The sequence below is a fragment of the Anopheles coluzzii genome, chromosome 3 (assembly GCF_943734685.1).
Source record: "Anopheles coluzzii chromosome 3, AcolN3, whole genome shotgun sequence".
Lineage (NCBI taxonomy): Eukaryota > Metazoa > Arthropoda > Insecta > Diptera > Culicidae > Anopheles > Anopheles coluzzii.
The window spans coordinates 51454164-51477112 of NC_064671.1; the positions used below are offsets into that span (position 1 = coordinate 51454164).

Genomic DNA, 22949 nt, shown 5'->3' on the forward strand with positions numbered 1-22949 from the left:
GCTCGATCAGACGATTGATCGAGTCCGTTGCCAACGCGCAGGCAGTATTTAAAGACGAGGAAAAAAGAACTTCCGACACTGACACACCGATCTTTTTCTCTAAATAGCAAGTGTTTATTCAGACTCAAAATGAATTCTTATTTTTGTGATATTTGTGGGGCTTGGCTAAAACGATGGTGTACTTATTTAAAACAATACAATAATATAATTTATTAATCCTAAGCCCTTTTTGTGTGTGACCGTCCCGCTCGGCCGCCTTATTTCAAGAGAGCACGATCGTCCTTTCGATCGTGCTGAGTGGCCTCTCGGCTCGCTGAGTGACCAGCCAGTCGGAGCCGAACTGTTTGCGCAGATTGGCTCACTTATCGCATTTCGCCCTAAAACACCTCCATAACATTTCCCTCTCTTAAAATGTACGGTACACCTCGAACCGACTGGGCAATCTTCTATTGCGAGAAGAGCGTCGTGGTTCCTGTACCCGATTTCAGCTTTCTAGGACGTGCGGTTGCCGCCCAACAGTCAAAAGCCGAAGATTTTATATTGACCTTTCGTTTTTTCTATCTGTCTCTCGCTCTAATTTGAGTGATTTTCCCTTCGTGAGTACCCAACAGTCAAAAGCCGAAGATTTTATATTGACCTTTCACTTTTTCTATCTGTCTCTCGCTCTAATTTGAGCGATTTTCCCCTGATGAGTGTCCCCGAGCCTCCTCGTGTGGTTGTTGTTGTTGGAAGTTGAAACCGAAACCTCTTCGTGCGCCGGCAAAATCAGCGAAGAACGAAATCGAGTGGCTCAAGCGAAAAAACGAAACCCACCGGTCACCAGCACTCAGAGATCCGCTGAGATTGAAGCTGGCTTTGAAGCTGAGTTGGCGAAATTATTCAACCGATCCGTCGGGTCCCGAAGCCGAAGCAAACCCGAAGCCGAAGCAAAACCCGAACGGGGTTCGGCACGACCCTTCGTTAAAATAGCCCCCTCCCCCTTTTTTGCCAGGATTTCTTTCCGAAATGATACAGTGCGAACCATTATATCAATATGATTCGATTTATTGAATATTTTATATAACATAAATACAAAAAAAACACAACACATGCACAATAACCACTGCACTTAATTCTAAATTAACGCACATAATAAAAAAACACTTTTTACACTCGCACAGAGAAAAATCAGCACAGCACTTTCTGCTCCACATCGCTGTCGCGCCTAGTTCTTCTCGCTGCACTGTACGGGCCACCATCTCCAACACCACGACACTGCCACAGGTTTTTTTGTCTCCGTTCGCCGTGAAACACACATGAAATGGAAGAAAAATTATATTAATTAGAAGGGGGGATGTTGGTTGATAATTTTAATCACTTTTACTTACCTTAAATTAGAATGATCTCCATTTTTACGGGGTTTATCCGCTGACCACCAAGAGCTGAAACACCACACAAGCACCAACCTCACTGGACTGAAAGTGAAGCCTACTGCGTGAATGTGTGTATGCGCTTCTGCCAAGCCAACCCCGCCGTACTGCGTGTGTAGCCAAGTGCGTGTGTGTGTATATTTGCACCACTGGACACAGAACACAAATCTCACCGCGCAGCAGAGCGTGTGTGTGTATGCATGTGTGTATTTGCACCACTGAATTCTGAACGTCCACCGCACCGCACCACACAGCGTGTATCGCCAAGTGCGTGGCTGTGTGTAGTATCACCGTGGACTGCAGAAAACTGCCTGCACTAGAACAGAGCGCTGGTGTGGCCACATGTGTGCATGTGAGTGTGTACTTGCTCCACTGAAAGCCGGTATCGCACCAGATTTCGGGTGTCGCCTTGTGCGTGTGTGTGTTATTGTCACAGCACACTCGTTCGTCATTTTTTTTCGTTTTTTCGCTTGAGCCACTCGATTTCGTTCTTCGTTGATTTTGGCAGCGCACGAAGGGGTTTCGGTTTCAACTTCCAACAACAACAACCACACGAGGAGGCTCGGGGACACTCATCAGGGGAAAATCGCTCAAATTAGAGCGAGAGACAGATAGGAAAAGTGAAAGGTCAATATAAAATCTTCGGCTTTTGACTGTTGGGAAAAAAAAATGACGAACGAGTGTGCTGTGACAATAACACACACACGCACAAGGCGACACCCGAAATCTGGTGCGATACCGGCTTTCAGTGGAGCAAGTACACACATGCACACATTTGGCCACACCACGGTGATACAACACACAGCCACGCACTTGGCGATACACGCTGTGTGGTGCGGTGCGGCGGACGTTCAGAATTCAGTGGTGCAAATACACACATGCATACACTTGGCGACACACGCTCTGCTGTGCGGTGAGATTTGTGTTCTGTGTCCAGTGGTGCAAATATACACACACACGCACTTGGCTACACACGCAGTACGGCGCGGTTGGCTTGGCAGAAGCGCTTACACACATTCACGCAGTAGGCTTCACTTTCAGTCCAGTGAGGTTGGTGCTTGTGTGGTGTTTCAGCGCTTGGTAGTCAGCGGATAAACCCCGTAAAAAATGGAGTTTTGTTTAATTTAAGGTAAGTAAAAGTGATTAAAATTATCAACCAACATCCCCCCTTCTAATTAATATAATTTTTCTTCCATTTCATGTGTGTTTCACGGCGAACGGAGACAACAAAACCTGTGTTTGTGATGTGCAAATGTTGGTGCAAATGACGGGTACAGTGGAAAGATGACAACCATGCTCAACAGCGGTGGAGTGCAGAAAGTACGGTGAAAATATTGCGTTTTATTCACGGAACAGTTGATAAAAGTGTTTTTAATATAATGTGCCATAATTTATGTAATTTGCGAAGTGTTGACCGTGTGTAAAATAGTTGTTAGTGCTTCTCATTAAACCGATTTATTTGCTTAAATAAATCAAATTGTTCTACTACATGTGTGTGACACTGTTTCATTTTGGAAAGAAAATCTGGCAAAAAGGGGGAGGGGGCTATTTTAACGAAGGGTCGTGCCGAACCCCGTTCGGGTTTTGCTTCGGCTTCGGGTTTGCTTCGGCTTCGGGACCCGACGGATCACTTGAATAATTTCGCCAACTCAAGTTCTTTTTCAAGCGCGTATTCAAGCGATCTCTGAGTGCTGGTGCCCGGTGGGTATCCACGAGCTCCCTCGTGTGGTTGTTGTTGTTGGAAGTTGAAACCGAACCCCCTTCGTGCGCTGCCAAAATCAGCGAAGAACGAAATCGAGTGGCTCAAGCGAAAAAACGAAAAAAAATGACGAACGAGTGTGCTGTGACAATAACACACACACACGCACAAGGCGACACCCGAAATCTGGTGCGATACCGGCTTTCAGTGGAGCAAGTACACACATGCACACATTTGGCCACACCAGCGCTCTGTTCTAGTGCAGGTAGTTTTCTGCAGTCCACGGTGATACTACACACAGCCACGCACTTGGCGATACACGCTGTGTGGTGCGGTGCGGTGGACGTTCAGAATTCAGTGGTGCAAATACACACATGCATACACTTGGCGACACACGCTCTGCTGTGCGATGAGATTTGTGTTCTGTGTCCAGTGGTGCAAATATACACACACACGCACTTGGCTACACACGCAGTACGGCGCGGTTGGCTTGGCAGAAGCGCATACACACATTCACGCAGTAGGCTTTACTTTCAGTCCAGTGAGGTTGGTGCTTGTGTGGTGTTTCAGCGCTTGGTTGTCAGCGAATAAACCCCATGAAAAATTAAGATTTGTTAAATTTGAGGCAAGTAAAAGTGATTAAAATTATCAACCAACATCCCCCCTTCTAATTAATATAATTTTTCTTCCATTTCATGTGTGTTTCACGGCGAACGGAGACAACAAAACCTGTGGCTGTGTCGTGGTGTTGGAGATGGTGGGCCGTACAGTGCAGCGAGAACTAGGCGCGACAGCGATGAGGAGCAGAAAGTGTTGTGCTAATTTTTCTCTGTGCGAGTGTAAAAAGTGTTTGTTAAATTATGTGCGTTAGAATTAAGTGCAGTGGTTATTGTGCATGTGTTGTGTTTTTTTTTGTATTTATGTTATATAAAATATTCAATAAATCGAATCATGTTGATATAATGGTTCGCACTGTATCATTTCGGAAAGAAATCCTGGCAAAAAGGGGGAGGGGGCTATTTTAACGAAGGGTCGTGCCGAACCCCGTTCGGGTTTTGCTTCGGCTTCGGGTTTGCTTCGGCTTCGGGACCCGACGGATCGCTTGAATAATTTCGCCAACTCAGCTTCAAAGTCAGCTTCAATCTCAGCGGATCTCTGAGTGCTGGTGACCGGTGGGCAGCTTCAATCTCAGCGGATCTCTGAGTGCTGGTGCCCGGTGGGATGGCATTCGGCAAGCGTACGAGCAGAGAACGGCCCAACCAGCAAAACCGAAGCTATTGGAAAACTTTCCTGTGTGCCAAAGCGAGAGAGCATGTCTTCTTTCTCTAGATTTTGGACGGCACAACGCCGATCGTGTGGCCTATGAACGAAAAACGGGAGAAGGGGAAACCGATATCCTTCGAGTGACACACACGCATGCATCTGCATGCGTATTCCGCTGAACCGAGACTACACATCTCTCTCGATCTCCCATGATTTTCTGCTATCGCGCTCATCCGGGTGTTAGGCATCCTCAGTCTGTCCAGAACTTTCACTGTGGAAGGATGTGTTGGAGTGATGTGTGATTTCTTGTGCCCCGTACTTTGCTCGTTTACGTTTTGTATCGTGTTACATCTTCTTCAATTATGGAATGATTTATCCTTGTAAATTTCAAAGGTAAGTTTCTTATCCTCGTGTATGCTTCAATGTGTATATTCAACTAACGCTTGTCGTCTAAAAAGTTACAGGTGCACGCGCATGTTAATCGACGGTTGCCAACACCCGCAAAACGATCGACGGAAGGAAAACGGTGTCCGGTTTTAAAATATAAAGATAAGCGTTTCTATAATCCTATGTGCAAAATATTGTTTAGTTTGTTATAAAAAAACATGGATTAATTATTGGTTAATTTTCATCGACAGATTTCATCACAGCTCTTTCGTAGAAGAGCGCACTTCAAGGACGCCTAGGATACGGCTAAACATGCGCAACACCAGTCCGTGACGTCATTTCCAGACAGGCGCCGGCTGAACACGCGCAGCACCAGTCGAGGATATCCTAGCGCAGAGGGTAGAAGGAAGAACGAGAGGAAGGGTAACAGAAAGCAACCGCAGCATTTGGAAGGGGTGAAGCATCCTGCCGTATACAGAGTGTGAGTGTGCCAAAACGTATGTGGAAAGAGTAACACCAATAAATAGCATGTGAAAGTGTGCATAAAGCAAAACGAAAAAGCGTCACTACTACAACCAGCAATCCGAAAATATTAGGGGAGGGATAAATACAAATGTATGCGTGAGCAGGACCAGTAATCCAAGCATTTGAATGTGTGCGTCGGTTTGCGCCGTGCTGAAAGTTTTTACTTTAGCTGCTGCTAGTGTAAAAACTTAAGGAAAGCTTAAAGTAAAAAATATTTACAAGGGGCGCCTTCGGAAATTGTTGGCTGGGGGGTTGGCAGAGAGCGATAGGCGAACCTTTTTTGTAGTTCTTATCTTTTCACTGCTTTTTCTTACTTTGCTTTACTGAATTAGATTAGCTTAAGTGCGTATAGTTCAACTTTCGTAAATCTTTTGCGAGCAAATAAAGACATTGTATAAGCTGAACTCACAAACGCCTACTACGCGCCTCCTTGTGCTTACAAGCTGTGATGATATCTGTTGATGAAAATTAACCAATAATTAAACCATGTTTTTTATAACAAACTAAACAATATTTTGCACATAGGATTATAGAAACGCTTATCTTTATATTTTAAAACCGGACACCGTTTTCCTTCCGTCGATCGTTTTGCGGGATGTTGGCAACCGTCGATTAACATGCGCGTGCACTGTAACTTTTTAGACGACAAGTGTTAGTTGAATGTATCCATTGAAGCACACACGAGGATAAGAAACTTACCTTTGAAATTTACAAGGATAAATCATTTCATAATTGAAGAAGAAGGAACACGGCACAAAACGTAAACGAGCAAAGTACGGGGCACAAGAAATCACACATCACTCCAACACATCCTTCCACAGTGAAAGTTCTGGACAGACTGAGGATGCCTAACACCCAGATGAGCGCGATAGCAGAAAAATCATGGGAGATCGAGAGAGATGTGTAGTCTCGGTTCAGCGGAATACGCATGCAGATGCATGCGTGTGTGTCACTCGAAGGATATCGGTTTCCCCTTCTCCCGTTTTTCGTTCATAGGCCACACGATCGGCGTTGTGCCGTCCAAAATCTAGAGAAAGAAGACATGCTCTCTCGCTTTGGCACACAGGAAGGTTTTCCAATAGCTTCGGTTTTGCTGGTTGGGAAAAGGACACGTGTAGCCGTGAGGAAATTTGTCTGTGTCTCTTTTGCCTTGTCCTTGCCTTTAGATCCTGATGAGTGAAGCATGCATACCTTTCGTGTACGTTCGGGGTATAAGCTCTGTCCCTCTCATGTTAATGGTAAAGATAGAATAGTATGCCATCGGCTCTGCATTCGGGCGTGGGCAGGCCCGTGGATGCCGTCTGTTCGCACGCAATACGCTATCGTTGATATCGTGGTTAGACTTTAATAATTCCCAATTGGTTTGAGTTAGCGCAATTGTTAATTCATCAAATTTCGTACGTCTAAAGTTCAAATCTCTCCGTTCTGGGGACTCAGAAGACGACAAATTCTGTTGCGGAACCATGAAGCTGGTAAGTAGAGCAGGGTGATGTGGATCAAGTTTAACTATGGATTCTAAACTCAGTTCTAATGGGCTCAATCGTTCAACGGTCTGGTCATCCGCAAAAATTAAATCATGTATAGTATTGTTACAGTTGGTGATTGAATTAACTTGCTGAAGGCCGGCCAAATTAATTTCATCGAGGAGAATTTGGCAGGTAGGATGTATTCGGGAGTTGCTGAAGTCAAGCGAAGGAAAATCGTTCCGAGTAATCCATTTAAGATAGGGTTGATTGAAATCTCCGAGAATAATCAAATGATCGTCTTTATATTTTTCCCTAGTTTCATGTAGCGTAGTACAGAAAGTATTTATAACATCGGGGTTGTCAGCTTGGTCAGGAGGGAGGTAGAATGAGCAGATGACTAGGGAAACATACAAAACTTTTACACGCACCCAAAGACACTCAATTGATGATGTATTAGTAGTGCACACCCAACAGTCAAAAGCCGAAGATTTTATATTGACCTTTCGTTTTTTCTATCTGTCTCTCGCTCTAATTTGAGTGATTTTCCATTCGTAAGTATCCACGAGCTCCCTCGTGTGGTTGTTGTTGTTGGAAGTTAAAACCGAACCCCCTTCGTGCGCTGCCAAAATCAGCGAAGAACGAAATCGAGTGGCTCAAGCGAAAAAACGAAAAAAAAATGACGAACGAGTGTGCTGTGACAATAACACACACACGCACAAGGCGACACCCGAAATCTGGTGCGATACCGGCTTTCAGTGGAGCAAGTACACACATGCACACATTTGGCCACACCAGCGCTCTGTTCTAGTGCAGGTAGTTTTCTGCAGTCCACGGTGATACTACACACAGCCACGCACTTGGCGATACACGCTGTGTGGTGGACGTTCAGAATTCAGTGGTGTAAATACACACATGCATACACTTGGCGACACACGCTCTGCTGTGCGGTGAGATTTGTGTTCTGTGTCCAGTGGTGCAAATACACACACTCACGCACTTGGCTACACACGCAGTACGGCGCGGTTGGCTTGGCAGAAGCGCATACACACATTCACGCAGTAGGCTTTACTTTCAGTCCAGTGAGGTTGGTGCTTGTGTGGTGTTTCAGCTCTTGGTGGTCAGCGGATAAACCCCGTAAAAATGGAGATCATTCTAATTTAAGGTAAGTAAAAGTGATTAAAATTATCAACCAACATCCCCCCTTCTAATTCATATCATTTTTCTTCCATTTCATGTGTGTTTCACGGCGAACGGAGACAACAAAACCTGTGGCAGTGTCGTGGTGTTGGAGATGGTGGCCCGTACAGTGCAGCGAGAAGAACTAGGCGCGACAGCGATGTGGAGCAGAAAGTGCTGTGCTGATTTTAATTTTTCATTGTGCGAGTGTAAAAAGTGTTTTTTTATTATGTGCGTTAATTTAGAATTAAGTGCAGTGATTATTGTGCATGTGTTGTGTGTTTTTTTTTTGTATTCTATGTTGGTTCGATATCCAATAAATCGAATCATGTTGATATAATGGTCCGCACTGGCAAAAAAGGGGGAGGGGGCTATTTTAACGAAGGGTCGTACCGAACCCCGTTCGGGTTTTGCTTCGGCTTCGGGTTTGCTTCGGCTTCGGGACCCGACGGATCGGTTGAATAATTTCGCCAACTCAGCTTCAAAGCCAGCTTCAATCTCAGCGGATCTCTGAGTGCTGGTGACCGGTGGGCAGCGAAGCCGCATATTTGATATTCGTGGCAATAAGAACTCCTCCACCAATACATTTATCACTATTTACGGCAGAGCGATCCAATCGGAAGGTATTGTAGCGGTGGCTGTCAAACAATAGAGAAGATGGGTAACTATCGGTGAGTCAGGTTTCGGTGAGAACGATCCCATCCCACTCGGAAATAGCTGTACTGGTAAAGCATTCGGTATTTTTTGTGCGTAAACCTCTAGCATTTTGATAGAAAATATAGAAAGGATCCTTTAGTGATACATCGTGTCGGCGCGGACACGTTATTGTTTGTGTAAAAAAGGTGATCCGGAAGAGTTGCCAGCAACATTTATTTGCGGTTCTGTTGTTGATGCAGCGTTTGTTTGTATGACCGCGGTAGAGATCGAGTAAGAAGTAGACGGCTGTGGTGATGTGATAGTGTTGGTGAAATTCATGTCCTGGTGAGTAGTGTTTGTTTTCGCAGGTTCCCGAACAGCTGATTGAGGATAAAGCGGTGCGTAAGGTGAATCCCGAATATGGTGTGGATATTTTGGGAGCGCGTGGGCGAAAGTTAAACTCTCTGTAAACAAAACCACACGGCCAAGTCGTGGGAGAGAGCGCGATCTCTTTTAGTTCAGAAGGGACACCAACTTTAAATGATATGTATGTGAGAGCGTTTGGATCGCGGCCGTTGGGCAAAATACGTTTCACGGAACAGTTAGTGCAATTCAATCTCCCTTGAATAAATGTTTTCATGCTTTCTTCGGTAACTTTTGGTGCAACTCTCGTAATAAAAATCCATGTTTTTGGTTCTGGTGCTGGTATAAACTGTATAGCGCTGTTCATGGTTAAGTCGTTAGAAGTGCCAATGTGAAGAGCTGGGTGAGAGAATTCAGTGATCGACGTTTCAGTACGCTCTGATGGGTGTGTGCGTGAAATAGTGTCTAGTTTAACGGATTCAGGCGTGGATGACTCTATATTGTCAGGATCAGTGTGGTATGCGTTAACGGTTAATAAACTTGTAGTGGGGATACCAGTTTGCTTTGGTGCACTTGAAGCTGTATTTGTAGGTTTAGTGGATGGTAATTTGGATGAAGGCAAGTGAGTGAACCTTTTATCTAGCTCATGAAACAGTTCATTTATCATCTCATTTTTCAGATCGCACATCAAACCAGAAATAAAAGAAACGAAGTCGGCTCTAGATTCACGACACTTTTCACACATCCAGCAAAGGCCACGATTACGGGCCATCTCTTTGACACAAGCTGCAGCAATTTTAATGCATTCTGGATGAAACGCAGCCTTGCATTTCGAATAAGGCAAATTTCCACAGCAGAGAACCGGATCCTTGGTGATGGTAGAAGAGCAGATGGCACAATCCATTGCGATGAGAGAGAGAGAGCGTGTTCTACGCAATGCGTGAGGTGTAGTAGTGAGAGCGGTCTCGAGGCAACGACACCATCAAGAGATGGCGAACAGCAACCGAACGCACGAACGCACAGCAAATTACCCAAGTAGCAGAGCCGAAGTTGTTGAGAGATTTTGCTGTGTGCCAAAGCGAGAGGCCCTGTCTTCTCTCTCTAGGTTTTGGACGGCAAACCCAAGGACGCAAAAACCGACGGCGGCCTGTGTAATCTGGGCTCCCTACAAAGCTCTCCATAAAGCTCTCAGGCGCCACAGGCGCCCGAACCATCCGTCACGCACACATCTAAACGTTCTGGTTTCTTCAGCCGCTCACGCATACCAATGTGTTTGCTCCACCCCCTTTTTCGGATTGCTTATAGAAATGATGAGGCTGTTCACATTTGCTTTATGCACACATTCGCATGCTGTTTATTGAATAATATCCCTCTCCCTTCCCACATGTGTTTTGGCATACTCCCGCTGTGTAGACGTCAGAACGCTTTCCCCCTTCCAAATTTACCGTTCTTCCTCCTCTCGTTCTTCCTTCCTCCTACTGCGTTCGACAACTCCACAGTACGCTTGCAACATTCCCCTAATCGATTGCACAACTCCCCTAAGTGATTGCAAACATCCACAGCTTGCATGCAACATTCCCCTAACGATTTGCAACATTCCCCTAAGTGGTTGAACTATTCCCTTATATGATTCGAAACCCTGTAAAGTGTTAAAATATCAAACGAGTTTGATGTGTTTAAGTTTTATTTAGATGCACGCGATTTTATTACGCTGCAAATCAAAGTGAACGAAAGCGCACAGCGCACAACGCGCAACGAAAGAAACGAGGGGGAGGGGGTGTCCAGCGCTACGCGCAAAGTGCGGCAACAGCGCAGCGTAAACCGAAAAGAACGCGCGGGAGGGGGTGTTCAGCGCAGCGCGCAAGTGTGGCAACAGCGCAGCGCAAATCGAAAGAAACGCGAGAGAGCAAGAACAGCTGATCCGCGCATCCAGCGCAGCGCGAGAGGAAAAAAACGGAAGGGAGGGGATATCAGCTGATTAGCTGTTTTGTATCGCGAGAGCGCCCCGTGTAATTTGAAGGCATGCGAGAGAGCGCTGCGCGCGCTCACTCTCAATTCGGAAAAAATCGCTTCCGCTCGACAGCCCCCTCCCCTGTTCGCGTCGGGGACAGACAAAGAGAGCAAAATTTACAGGCGAGGGGCATGTAGAAACAGGGGGAAGGGGTTCGGTCGATTTTGTATTGGCCGCCATAGTCGAGCGGAAGCGATTTTTTTCCGAATTGAGAGTGAGCGCGCGCAGCGCTCTCTCGCATGCCTTCAAATTACACGGGGCGCTCTCGCGATACAAAACAGCTGATCAGCTGATACCCCCTCCCTCCCGTTTTTTTCCTCTCGCGCTGCGCTGGATGCGCGGATCAGCTGTTCTTGCTCTCTCGCGTTTCTTTCGGTTTGCGCTGCGCTGTTGCCGCACTTGCGCGCTGCGCTGAACACCCCCTCCCCCTCGTTTCTTTCGTTGCGCGTTGTGCGCTGTGCGCTTTCGTTCACTTTGATTTGCTGTGTAATAAAATCGCATGCATCGAAATAAATTAAATTACATCAAACTCGTTTGATATTTTTACACTTTATTGAAACTTAAGGCACAGTTCCACACATCGCGAACCACAATCTTGCCACAAAACCACACATATTTTTTATTATAAATATTTAAAAAAAATCGTCACTTCAAGCACCCGCCTTACTGCCTGTATGTTTTGTATGTTGAATACTGTAAAAAAAGCATTGAAATAAAGCAGCATAATTTACATATTCATGTTGAATTATGAAAGATTAACGCTGCTTTATTTCAATGTGCACAACACTTCAACACTTGAAAATACGACCGAGGCCGTAATAATGTGAATTGAAATAAATAACACTTCAACACTTCACTTCAAATTACATCGAGCGCCCGGGACTTAGGCTAAAACGCGCGCGGCCTCACACTGCGAAGGCTTGAACTGTACTGACGATTTTGTGTGGTAGCAAGAAAGGGAACGCACGAGGAACACTCGCTGCACTAGTGCGAGCGAGACACCGACACCAGCAAGCCGCTGCGAGAAAACCAAACTGAGCGCGCTGGCTGAAAGTGAACGCACACATTCACACATGTGTGATTGTGTGAGTGCAAAAACTGTGTAGAAAGCAAAACACGCTCTCGCCGCCGCGTAATTCCGCGTATTTCCAACCGTCTCCCCCTGCTTCTACATGCCCCTCGCCTGAAAGACGCACACTTTTACATTCTCATTGCTAGTAGGGTCGGGAGCTCACTAACAGCAGCAACAATCCGTTTCAACGGTGACTCTTCAATTCACGATCCACGTACGCAAAAACAACCAGTCCAAAGTGCAAAGCAAGAGCGGCACAAAAACACGTCTAAACTCCTCGATGAGTGGTTGTTCCTGAAATGAAGGAACACTAACGTGAGACGCGTAATTATCATGAGGAGAGTTGTAGAAAATTAGGTCTACTTGAACATTCCGATAATTGAAAATGCCGCTGAGCTGACGCAAGTTATAAAAACGAATAATGTCGAAAAACGCATCAACAGATGTAGGGGAAACTTGTGCACGAAAATACTGATGTGTTGTGTCGTGTATCCATGAAATATCAGCTCGATTAAAGTCTACAAAAAGCAGCATACGATCATGTTTTTTCATCCTCGTCACTATACTACCGATCGTTGCATCAAGTGCACTGAGTGTATTTTGATTTTTGGCGAGAGAAAGGGGTATGTAGATTGCACCGATGAATATAGAGCAGGAAGGAAGCTTGATTTGTAACCAGCACTGTTCGAGGCAAGCGCTCGGCGGTATAACCTCACAGGTGTTTAGATGACGAGATGCTGCGATGAGAGTGCCTCCGCCCCGAGAGAGAGAACTGTTGTATGCCGTACGATCGCCGCGGGTTACTGTATACTCAAGCGAGGATGGAATGTTCTCATCCAACCAGGTTTCGGCGAGTATAATGATGTTGTAGTCGGACTCCGATGAAGATAACCGCAATTCATTAACTTTGGTAGGCACACCACGAATGTTTTGATAGTAAATATTGAGTGTTGTTGAATGTTGCGTATGACCGAGAAAGGGAGCAATAGTAGACGGGACCATAACAGTCGATGTAGACGGAAAGGCAGGCATTGTACATACTGCTGCTACTGTTGATATTGATGTTGTTGAATTAGTTGTAGTAGCTGTTGTTGTAGTTGCTGTTGTTACTATTGTTGTTGCTGTTGGTATTGTTGCTGGCGTTGATGTACGTATTGTTATAGACGTTGCAGCAAAATGTTCGTCTATGATGTGGGTTGATGGTTTGGCTGCGTAGGTTGTAATGCAGTGTCGGGGATACTGGTGGTGATGGGGACAAAAGATGCGGGGGTGATGAGGTGAGTATTGGTGATTGTTCGTCGATTAGTGGCGGCGACTGTGGAGCCGGTGGTTGCTGTTGATGTTGGTGCAATGCGTGTGGTTGGTATGGGAACTGAAACCCCCGTTGCGAATGGTAATCGGTAAATTCACGAAACGCAACTTCAGCTGGCCAAATATTTTGAGACAGAGCCACATTCTTCAAAGTTGATGGAATGCCGACTTTGAAGGAAACGAATGATCTGCATCATACTTGGTTAACCGGCGAACATGTATATCGTTTGTATTGAGCTTATATTTAACCCAATTTGCCATATCGTCGGGAGTCACACCAGGACTGATGATGGTAAAAAATAGCCACAAACGAGGTTCAGGATTAGCCACGGTTTTTATCTTAATACAATTATCATCAGTGTTAGTGCCTCGCAGTAGTGGTCTGCTGCGATTTTCGAGTATTTCCCGTTGAATGTGTGAGTGTTGTCCGAGATGAGTGCCTTCGTAAAACTGTGTGCGTGTTGACTCTAAGTCACGGATATTAATCGGAGCAACAACCCTATTCTCCGTAAAAGGTAACTCTTTCAATAGCTCGACTTTCATTAGTGCCAGGGAATCCGTGATTGTTGATGTTAGTTCCTTGATGATAAGTGAAGTTGATGCCTTTTCGCAATTCTTGCAAAACCATTTTAACTGGGAAAATCTTCGTAAGTCACGTAAGGATTCACTTGAGAGGCCAGTGTAGGACGGATGAAAGTGTTGTGCGCAGGCAGCATCACATACAAACTTCACACTCACTTTATATATGTGCAGTTGGATGTGAGTGTAGTAATAAGTGCGTACGCGTATCGAGTTGATAGTAGTGAAGGCGATAGATGCAATGTGCGTGTGCAGACAGCTGTGTGTGTGGAAGCACTTCAGATTATGATGGCGAACACTCGATCTTCAACACCAGCACGGTACGCCAAAATTAAATTCACTTAATAAACCTGCAATCGGGCGACAATCACTTAATGCAACATCCAACCAGCACGATGGACAAGTTCAGTGATCAGAATTTGCGTGATAAACGTGTCACAGGCGAGTAATGTATGGGCAAATAAACTATTTGAAGTGGATAGCTAGACGAATCGAACCGCACTCATGAACAGATGGAGATAAACTGTGCGACTTAAGCAGACAATGCGAAAAAACCGACTTTGAGGTTATTTATGAAGGTATCGTCAACAAAACGTACGACAATGACGACATAAATAACCGCCAAAAAGCAGTTTACACAGTATTATCCAAAGACCACATGCTTTCCATTCGAGCACGCCAAAAAGCCAAGATATGCGGTTTTGACAGCTACGAAACCGACCACCCAAAAATATTTATACTCGAGTTCGACGGGTATAAATCACCATTTACTATAAAAACAAAAAATGGCCAGCATTTAGACTTATTCACCTATTTCAATTCTAAAATAACGCTTGTTGAAAGCTACCTTGGCCAAACATTTACGCAACTGTAATGACCGTTTAAATTTAAACCAACGTTTACGCAACTGTAATGACCGAAATGTGCAAAATCGATAAGGCACTCATGGAAACAAAACTGACCTTAGCTCGATGTCGAAGCAAAAGAATACGATGCTAGGAACTAGGGGCGCCATATGGTGTGAGCGAAGCGAAAACAATACTATGAACTTTGTATCTCCTTTGTAAAACAATGACACAATATGAACAGTGTGAAGCCTGCTCGCAAGTGGGATGAAAAGTGAAACAAAAGACAATTGTCTGCGCTAAGGCACGTGCGCGCTTTTGGTGAGCGATCGGCCTTTCTTAGAATTTCCTATGTTAATACAAACCACACATAAACCCAAGGTTATTAGACTCTATACAGGTTACGACAAAAACCCGTTTTGGCCGATTTCCAATAAAAAAATGAATGAAAATTTTGACAGACAAATTGGAATGGTTTGTTTACAATTGGACTGATTTATTTACAATTTGTCGGGATTGGAATCGTGCAATGGTATAATGTTTGGTGTTAAATATTGTAAGTTTTAATTTATTTAATTATTTTGTAATTTTATAATTACTAATTTTGTGATAAATTAACAGTTGTGACAAGGGAGAAATCGAGTAAGTGAGAATCCAAGACATGAGCTCATCGCGTGTTGGCCAACATTGGAACCTGGCAGGCACGGAAACATGGAGACATGTAATTCCATTTGGCTCAGGTGCTCTCGGGACATGGCTTTTTCTGGGAGTACTTTTGTATCAAGGGTTTCACGTCGTCCCCGGGCTGCCAATGGTGTGTCGGTGTACCAGAGGATGCAGAACATGTGATGTTCGATTGTCCCCGTTTTGCTAGTGTCCGACAGGAATTGCTTGGTGAGGGTGGCCCAGATCCGGTTCGGCCAGATACCCTTCAGCAGCATATGTAGCGAGACCAAGCCACCTGGAGTCGTATCTGTGTAGCCGCTCGACAAATAACTGTAGAATTGCAGCGTTCCTAGGATGCAGAAAGGGCCAATCGCGCAGCTGAGGATATGGCTCAGCGCGAGGCCGAGCTGGAGGAAATTACGGCACATAGAGCGGAGGTGCTTGCCGCTCGTAATAATCGACGTTATGCGAGACGTAGAGAGCAGCGTGCGCGGGAAAGAGAGGAACGCCGGGGCGGACGGTCCCCTTCCCCTCCACCGTCACCATCTACCGCTTCCCGACGTGAGGCGAATCGGGTAAGAATGAGTCTGTACCGACAGCGACACCGGTCAACGAACATGCTGGGGTGATTGTTCGACGAAAAGGAACGGCCTGAATACTGCATCGGAGGAATACGATGACGGCCGAGTAATTGAGGAAACCTCAGACCGACTGTTTGTTGAGGAGCCCCGCAATGGGCTAAATACGGCAGAGTGGGTCGCAGCTATAGGCAACTAATGGTGATAGGTGAAAGGGGAAAGAGAGGCTCATTATGAGCAAACAACAATCCCTTTCCAAGATCCCTCGCGGGACACAGGGTAGGACTGGGACGAGGGCTTAAATGTTTGTACTAAATAACGATGATAGTATTAATAAAACAAGCGATGATAGTATGTTGAATAAAAAGGCAATAGGATAACGCACATCATAGGGTAATGCACATCATGCATCATCAATGATTCCGACCCGCAAGTGGAGCGGGTGTGCTAGATCGGAGTCAGAAACAAATCCGACCCGAGGAAGTAAGGACTTCGAGTTGACTCGAATGATTAGTAGTTGTAAGAAAGCATAAGCGGCTCCGACCCGTTGGTGCAGCGAGTTTGGGTCAGATCAAAGTAGGTTCAATATCCGATCCGTACTCGCTGCACCAATGGGTCGGAATCGCTTATGCTTTCTCGTATCTAGCGAAATCGTTGCACATACTACATCTATTTGTACGTTTCAGGTTGACCAGCACGACTCCGGGATGCTTCGGATTGTTCCGACCCGGTGAGTTCCAGTTGCCCCGCCTTTCACTAGTGTGTGTATGGAAGAACGTGCGTGAGTTGTTGGATCGCTGACCAAGGAGTAGGAGAAGGAGGTAAAAATGAGTTAATGTTTAACGAGCCCGTTGTAACAATAATAATTAGAAAATAAACTTCAAATATATTTGTGTTTGTCGGAAGCATTTATCAAATACGATTTTCCTTCTATAAGGTTGACAAAGTGTAATTTTCATAACTTTCGTAACAACAATTTACGCAATCACAAAATATTATTTAAATAAACACTATGTACAAAACATGTTGATACTCATACTGTACGGGCCGCACACCAGCAGCACCGTGCACCCCTACCGAGAGCACCTACTTGCAATGCACTCGTCTCACACAAATGTGGGGATTTGTCACCTATGATGATGTGGTACCCACCACAAATGCTTCAAACATCCTTTTCGCTCTGATGTTGTAATTGACTCGAGCATAAATGAAATGGACCCCCGCCGTTGTTTAACACTAGCAGCTGCCGGGACGACATTTATGTCTCGTCTTTTCGCTCTAGCACTTAAATTAAGCTGCACCCGAGGCGGCATGAATCCTCGACCCCCACTGGAACAAGACTGCAGCCGGGACAGCACGAACATTCGTTTCCTGTAAACCGGAACTAGAACAGAAGCAGCATAGGCGATCACCCTGAACCCGACGATTGTGGCGAATCGGAATGGAGCTTTGCCGCTTCCCACACATCACAGTAGGGTCGCGTTCAGGACTGCATAATTTCTCACCCTTTTTAACAATCCTGCCAAACCTGGAGAACAAACGGTACTGGGTAAACAATGGGATGATATCCTTGGCAAATCAGCAGAACTTACTAAGCATTGAACAGGCCAACAAAGAAGTCGTATTCTATTAACGATGAAACGTGGTAGGATGAAGAAAACTTGAATCGTTAGTTTCAGCTGCTGCAATCTTATTAATATTGCTTATTCCAACCATCAGCTGACCAGCGTCGATTTTGACAGACAAATTGTAAACAAGGTTTACAAAATGGTGACCCTCTCAATCGCTCTGTCGTAACCTGTATAGAGTCTAATAACCTTGCATAAACATGTCCCAACGGGTGCATGCTGCGTTGAAAAAACTAGGGTCCTATCATTCTGTCCGATACTGTACCAGTAAACTACAACAACAAATCCATGTTTATGGCTCCAGTTACAAGAATGCTCCAAAACCGGGGTATTCAAATAGCTTGCACATCGCTGTTACCCGCAAAATTCCTAATGAGTGGAAGATGGTATACCATTGATCATGGTATCAGGGAAACCACCGCGCCGCAACAAATAAACACAGACATCGTCACAACATGGTCCTATACACCACTACCGAGCCTAATGGAAAGTGGTGTCTACGATTATGAAAGTCTCAAGAAAATGAAGGAAATGGTGTACGAACAAGGGGACAGAAAAATAGCGACTTCAGTATTATACAAAATGATAGCAGGTCAACATCCAAATCTTCAAGGATTTAGATTCGAATCGCTCATATCTGAAAAGGTCGTAAACGGAGCATTTACAAATATTGGAAAAAACTCATAAATTGGTCTACGTGGCTAGGAAATGTAACATCAACAGCGCTGGGTATTTACATAATAGCAAGAGCGCTTAAATTCATTATGGACCCCATAATACATGGCAGAATATTATTCGAAATATATGGCTATGGTTGGCAGCTGCTAGTAGCCTTGTGGGATTTATCAACCAACTTTCTATCGCACCGCAGCAACAATAGGCAACAAACGTATGCCAACGAAGAAAGACGATACAATTTAACTAGCGATCGTCAACATCACAATCGAGTTGCACCGGAGAATCAACCAACGTACGGTTGGCACGCCGCTCACCCAAACCAAATAGAATGTAGAAGCAACCAAACTGCAGCCAGAGAAGAACTAACGCCCGAAGAACCAAACGCCGTAAATACCACGCAAACATCACACGTCATCGCGCAAAGCATCACACCAGCGCAACGAAAACTCTTTGAACTGATGAAATTAAACTCTAGGTGAGCGATATATAGAGCAGATTAGAACACACATTACCCGATTAACAATAATGTCTCCATGATGTACTACCAGTCGCGTGAATCTGGTAAAACTAGTAGTTTTACGAGGGGCGGAATGTTGAGAACGCGACAATCCGGATTTTTTATATTTCTTTCTACCTATAAAACAGACTAAAATATGATAGTTCAAACGTACTCGAGAACAGGCGTACCATCAAGGAGACAAACATATTGTTATCCTAAACCCTTCAAGTAGGGCCGTCTGGTGACTTGCATTTTTAGCAGTAATATTAATTCAATTCATTTCGAACCTACAACGGTTAACTTAGGTGTTATAACTCGTGGAAGGAAGACACATGTGTTTCGTTCGTAGTTCAGACACAGAGTGCCGTTTATTCTCACTGACAGCTGTTTGCTACCCAACTAGCAGTTTCTGTCGATGGACAGCTGTCAGACGTATATGACAACTCTCTCCTCCTAACAATATAAAGTGATTACTTGCTAAAGTGTAAAAGACAATTCATATTTATATTCTAAATTAAAGTAATAATCCCTAATCACGGTATCGAATTGGTGGTTGTCGAGTTCTTGTTGATCTCCTAACTTGAGTTTGAGATTCTTCTCCACAAGCTAAATCTTCATTGATATTATCAGATCTAACCATCTCCGTTTCTGAATCATGAGGGAGTTGAAACTCTTCCATCCTATCTGGCAGATAAACTGATTCATCTATCCAAGGTTCTATGTTTTGGTTACTACTATGGTGGATTGATATTTCTTCAGGACCAGATCTCATTTGGTTTACGTGCCTTTTCCACATCCTTCCATCGTCTAATCGTATTTCGTAATGCAGTTTTCCTAGCTTCTTTGTAATCGTTCCAAATTTCCACTTTTCGGTCTGGGCAAGGAAATCTCTTGCTGCTACTCTTTCGTTTACTGCAAATGATCTTGTCGTTTTGTGTACTACTTCGGGATTGGATTTCTTTTCGATTTTTGGTACCATAACATCAAGCCGAGACCGTATCTGTCTGTTTAACATTAACCGCGAGGGACTTTCCCCTGTGCTTGGATGAGTTGTTTTCCTGTACGCTAGCAGTATGTTTTGTAACTTTTTTGGAATTTCAGATTTATGGCATTGCATAGTTTTAATTTTATCTTTAATTGTTTGTACATATCTTTCTGCCTGACCATTTGTTGCGGGATGGTAAGGAGCTCCTGTTTTATGGGTTATTCCGTTAGATTTTAAGAATGTTTGGAATTTTTCTGACATGAATTGTGTACCTCTATCGGTCACTAAAATTGATGGCAAGCCAAAAGTGGCAAAAATTTCTCGCATTTTGTCTATAGTAGTGTCTGTATTCATATCCGGTGTTATTTTTACTTCAGGCCATTTGCTGTACGCATCTACTAGAATAAGAAAATATATACCCATAAATGGCCCAGCGTAATCCGCATGTACTCTTTCAAAAACTGATTGTGGACGCTTCCATACATGAGTTGGTACTTTAGGAGGATCTTTTCTTACTTTTGCACAAGAAACACAGTTTTTTGATAATCTTTCTATGTCGTTATCCATATTTTTCCACCAACAATAAGATCTAGCAAGAGATTTCATGCGTGATATGCCGAAATGGCCTTCATGAAGTTCGTCTAAGACTCGCTTTCGTAATTGAGGTGGAACGTAGACCCTAGCGCCTCTCATAAGACATCCCTTTTGAAGAGAAAATTGTGTCTGGTCGATTCCAAAACGATCGTTAATGGATACTGTTCTCCCTGAATTTAATCCGTCTATTAGTAATTGAACATTTATGTCTTTGCTAGTCTCTTTACTAAGTTCTTCTACTGATACGGGAAGATTTTCTATTTGATTTAGTTCAATTTCATCGGGTTCTTCTGTATCCTCCAGCTGAATGTCTCGGATTGGCAATCGTGACATTCCGTCAGCATTTCCGTGTTCTTTTGATGGTCGATATCTAATCTCAAAATTGAATGATTCTAGAAATACAGCGTAATGTTGCATGCGAGTTGCTGATAGCGTTGGCAAACCTTTCTGTGGTGATAGAATTTGAGAAACTGGCTTGTTATCGGTTATTAAGATAAATTTTCTTCCATAAAGATATCGGTAAAACTTTTTAACTCCGAAAATAATCGCATATGCTTCTTTATCCACCTGAGTATATCTTTGTTGGGTTGGTGATAGTGTTTGAGATGCGTATTGAATTGGATATTCTTTGCCATCTGGATAGATGTGACTTAAAACGGCGCCAACTCCGTAGGGCGAAGCATCTACTGCTAGAGCTATTGGTAAGCTAGGATCGTAGTGTACCAAGATTTGTTATTTGTTATTTGTTATTTATTTATTAAAATTCAACGGACCGCAAGTGGCCCACTTGAAGCGAATTCATTTACATTCATTCATTATAACATAGTCACATTACGGTCATTCATTTGTCACGCTTAGTCTTAAGTAACATAATTAACATGTAAAAGGTCGCACGACACGAATACTATTCAACAATGCGGTGCGCGACATGTCAGGTTGATGACGATCACAAATGACATTAAACTCACGGCACATACGAATAAACGGATCAGAGGAGCCAAAGCGAGTGCGGCGTTCCTCCACGTCAAGTAGCGATCTAGCTCAGAGCGATCTCGGCGGGACATACATGTTGAGCCTCGAAAGAAGCGCGGGCGAGTCGATCCGATTGTCAAGAAGTCCCGCGACAAACAGCCTCTGAGCGTTGCAGTTCCGCTGCTTCAGCGTCTCGATGCCAAGCAACGCACAGCGTCCCTCATAGTCAAGTTGGACACTCCAGGAGCGCAAAGCGAACCGCGTGAATTTGCGCTGGATCGACTCTAAACGAGCTAGGGGACGAGCAGCTGTAGGCCACCATACTACAGAAGCGTATTCTAACACTGGTCGCACCAAAGCACAGTATAGCGTCTTGATGCAAATCGGGTCAGTGATGTCTCGTGCTATTTGTTTTAGTAAGCCGATCAATTGGTTACCCTTAGTGACAACGTGCTCTAGCTGATCGTGGAAGCTCAACTTTTCGTCAAGGAGCACTCCTAGATCCGTGACACAGCTTTTGCGACCAATGGTAGATCCATTTAACGCATAGTCATACACTAAGGGGCACCGCTTTCTCGCAAACGTAACGACAACACACTTCTCGACGCACAATTCAAGACCATTCAAAGAGCACCATGACTGGAACGCACTTAGAGTGGCTTGAAGGCGGAGTTGGTCTGACCGGTCGCGGATAGGCAGGAACAGCTTCGCGTCGTCTGCATACAGTAGGTGGCCGTCAGGAGGGAGCAACCGTGTTACGTCATTCAGGAAAATGACAAACAGCAGCGGTCCAAGATTACTCCCCTGCGGCACCCCAGAAGAAGCATCGATACGGCGCGACGTATGGGGTCCCATCTTCACGCAGTATGTGCGACCAGTAAGATAGGAGCGCATCCAGGCCAGCAGCTGCACAGGCAGACCAAGCGTTTCGAGCTTTGCGAGCAGCAAGGCGTGCGGAACGCTATCGAAGGCAGCCTTGATGTCCGTGTAGACTGCGTCGATCTGCGAGCCGGCATCGATGGTCCTGTGGCAGAGGCTAACGAACTCAACCAGGTTGGTGGTGGTTGAACGCTGAGGGACAAATCCATGTTGAGCTGTGCTAATGTAGTTCGAGGCAGCTGCGAGGAGAGGTTCGTACACCAGGAGCTCGAAGACCTTAGCGCAGGCACAAAGCGATGTAATGCCACGGTAATTACATGCATTTGATTTGTCCCCCTTTTTGTGCACTGGAACAAGCCACGAAGTTTTCCAGCAGGCAGGATAGATGCCCGAACGCAGCGAGTCGCGAAAAATCGAGGCCAGGATAGGCGCGATGGTGGTGCCACAACGCTTAAGCGTGGAAGCCGGGATCCCGTCCGGCCCTGGAGCAAACGAAGATTTCAGCCTGTCAATCGCTTTCGAGACTGAATACTCATCGATGATCGGCAAGTTTGGGGCCATAGCATCCACCGGTACGTTTGATAATGCGTCGGCTATCTGCCTCTCATCAGTTACAGCTGGAAGGAAGGTGGCGGCAAAGCGCGAGGCAAAAATATCACATACAGCAGACGGATTGTTGCCGTTGCGCCCGTTGTAACTGACGGAGCTAGGAAAACCAGAGGATTTCC

At 44.9% G+C, this 22949-nt stretch overlaps 1 protein-coding gene across 2 annotated transcripts; it reads right to left on the reverse strand.

Annotated features, from left to right (window-relative positions):
• Positions 1–477: 477 nt before the first annotated feature.
• LOC125907476 (uncharacterized) lies at positions 478–11414 on the reverse strand. Of its 2 annotated transcripts, none has more exons than XM_049610081.1 (2): positions 8016–11414; positions 478–2642 (listed from the first exon to the last, which is right to left on the reverse strand). In XM_049610081.1, the coding sequence occupies exon 1, from the start codon at positions 9826–9828 to the stop codon at positions 8602–8604; it is 1227 nt and encodes a 408-aa protein (XP_049466038.1). In that variant the 5' UTR covers positions 9829–11414; the 3' UTR covers positions 478–2642; positions 8016–8601. The 2 variants fall into 2 exon arrangements, with proteins under 2 accessions (XP_049466038.1, XP_049466039.1); XM_049610082.1 differs by lacking the exon at positions 478–2642 and adding an exon at positions 2651–3837.
• Between the last annotated feature and the right edge of the window lie 11535 nt (positions 11415–22949).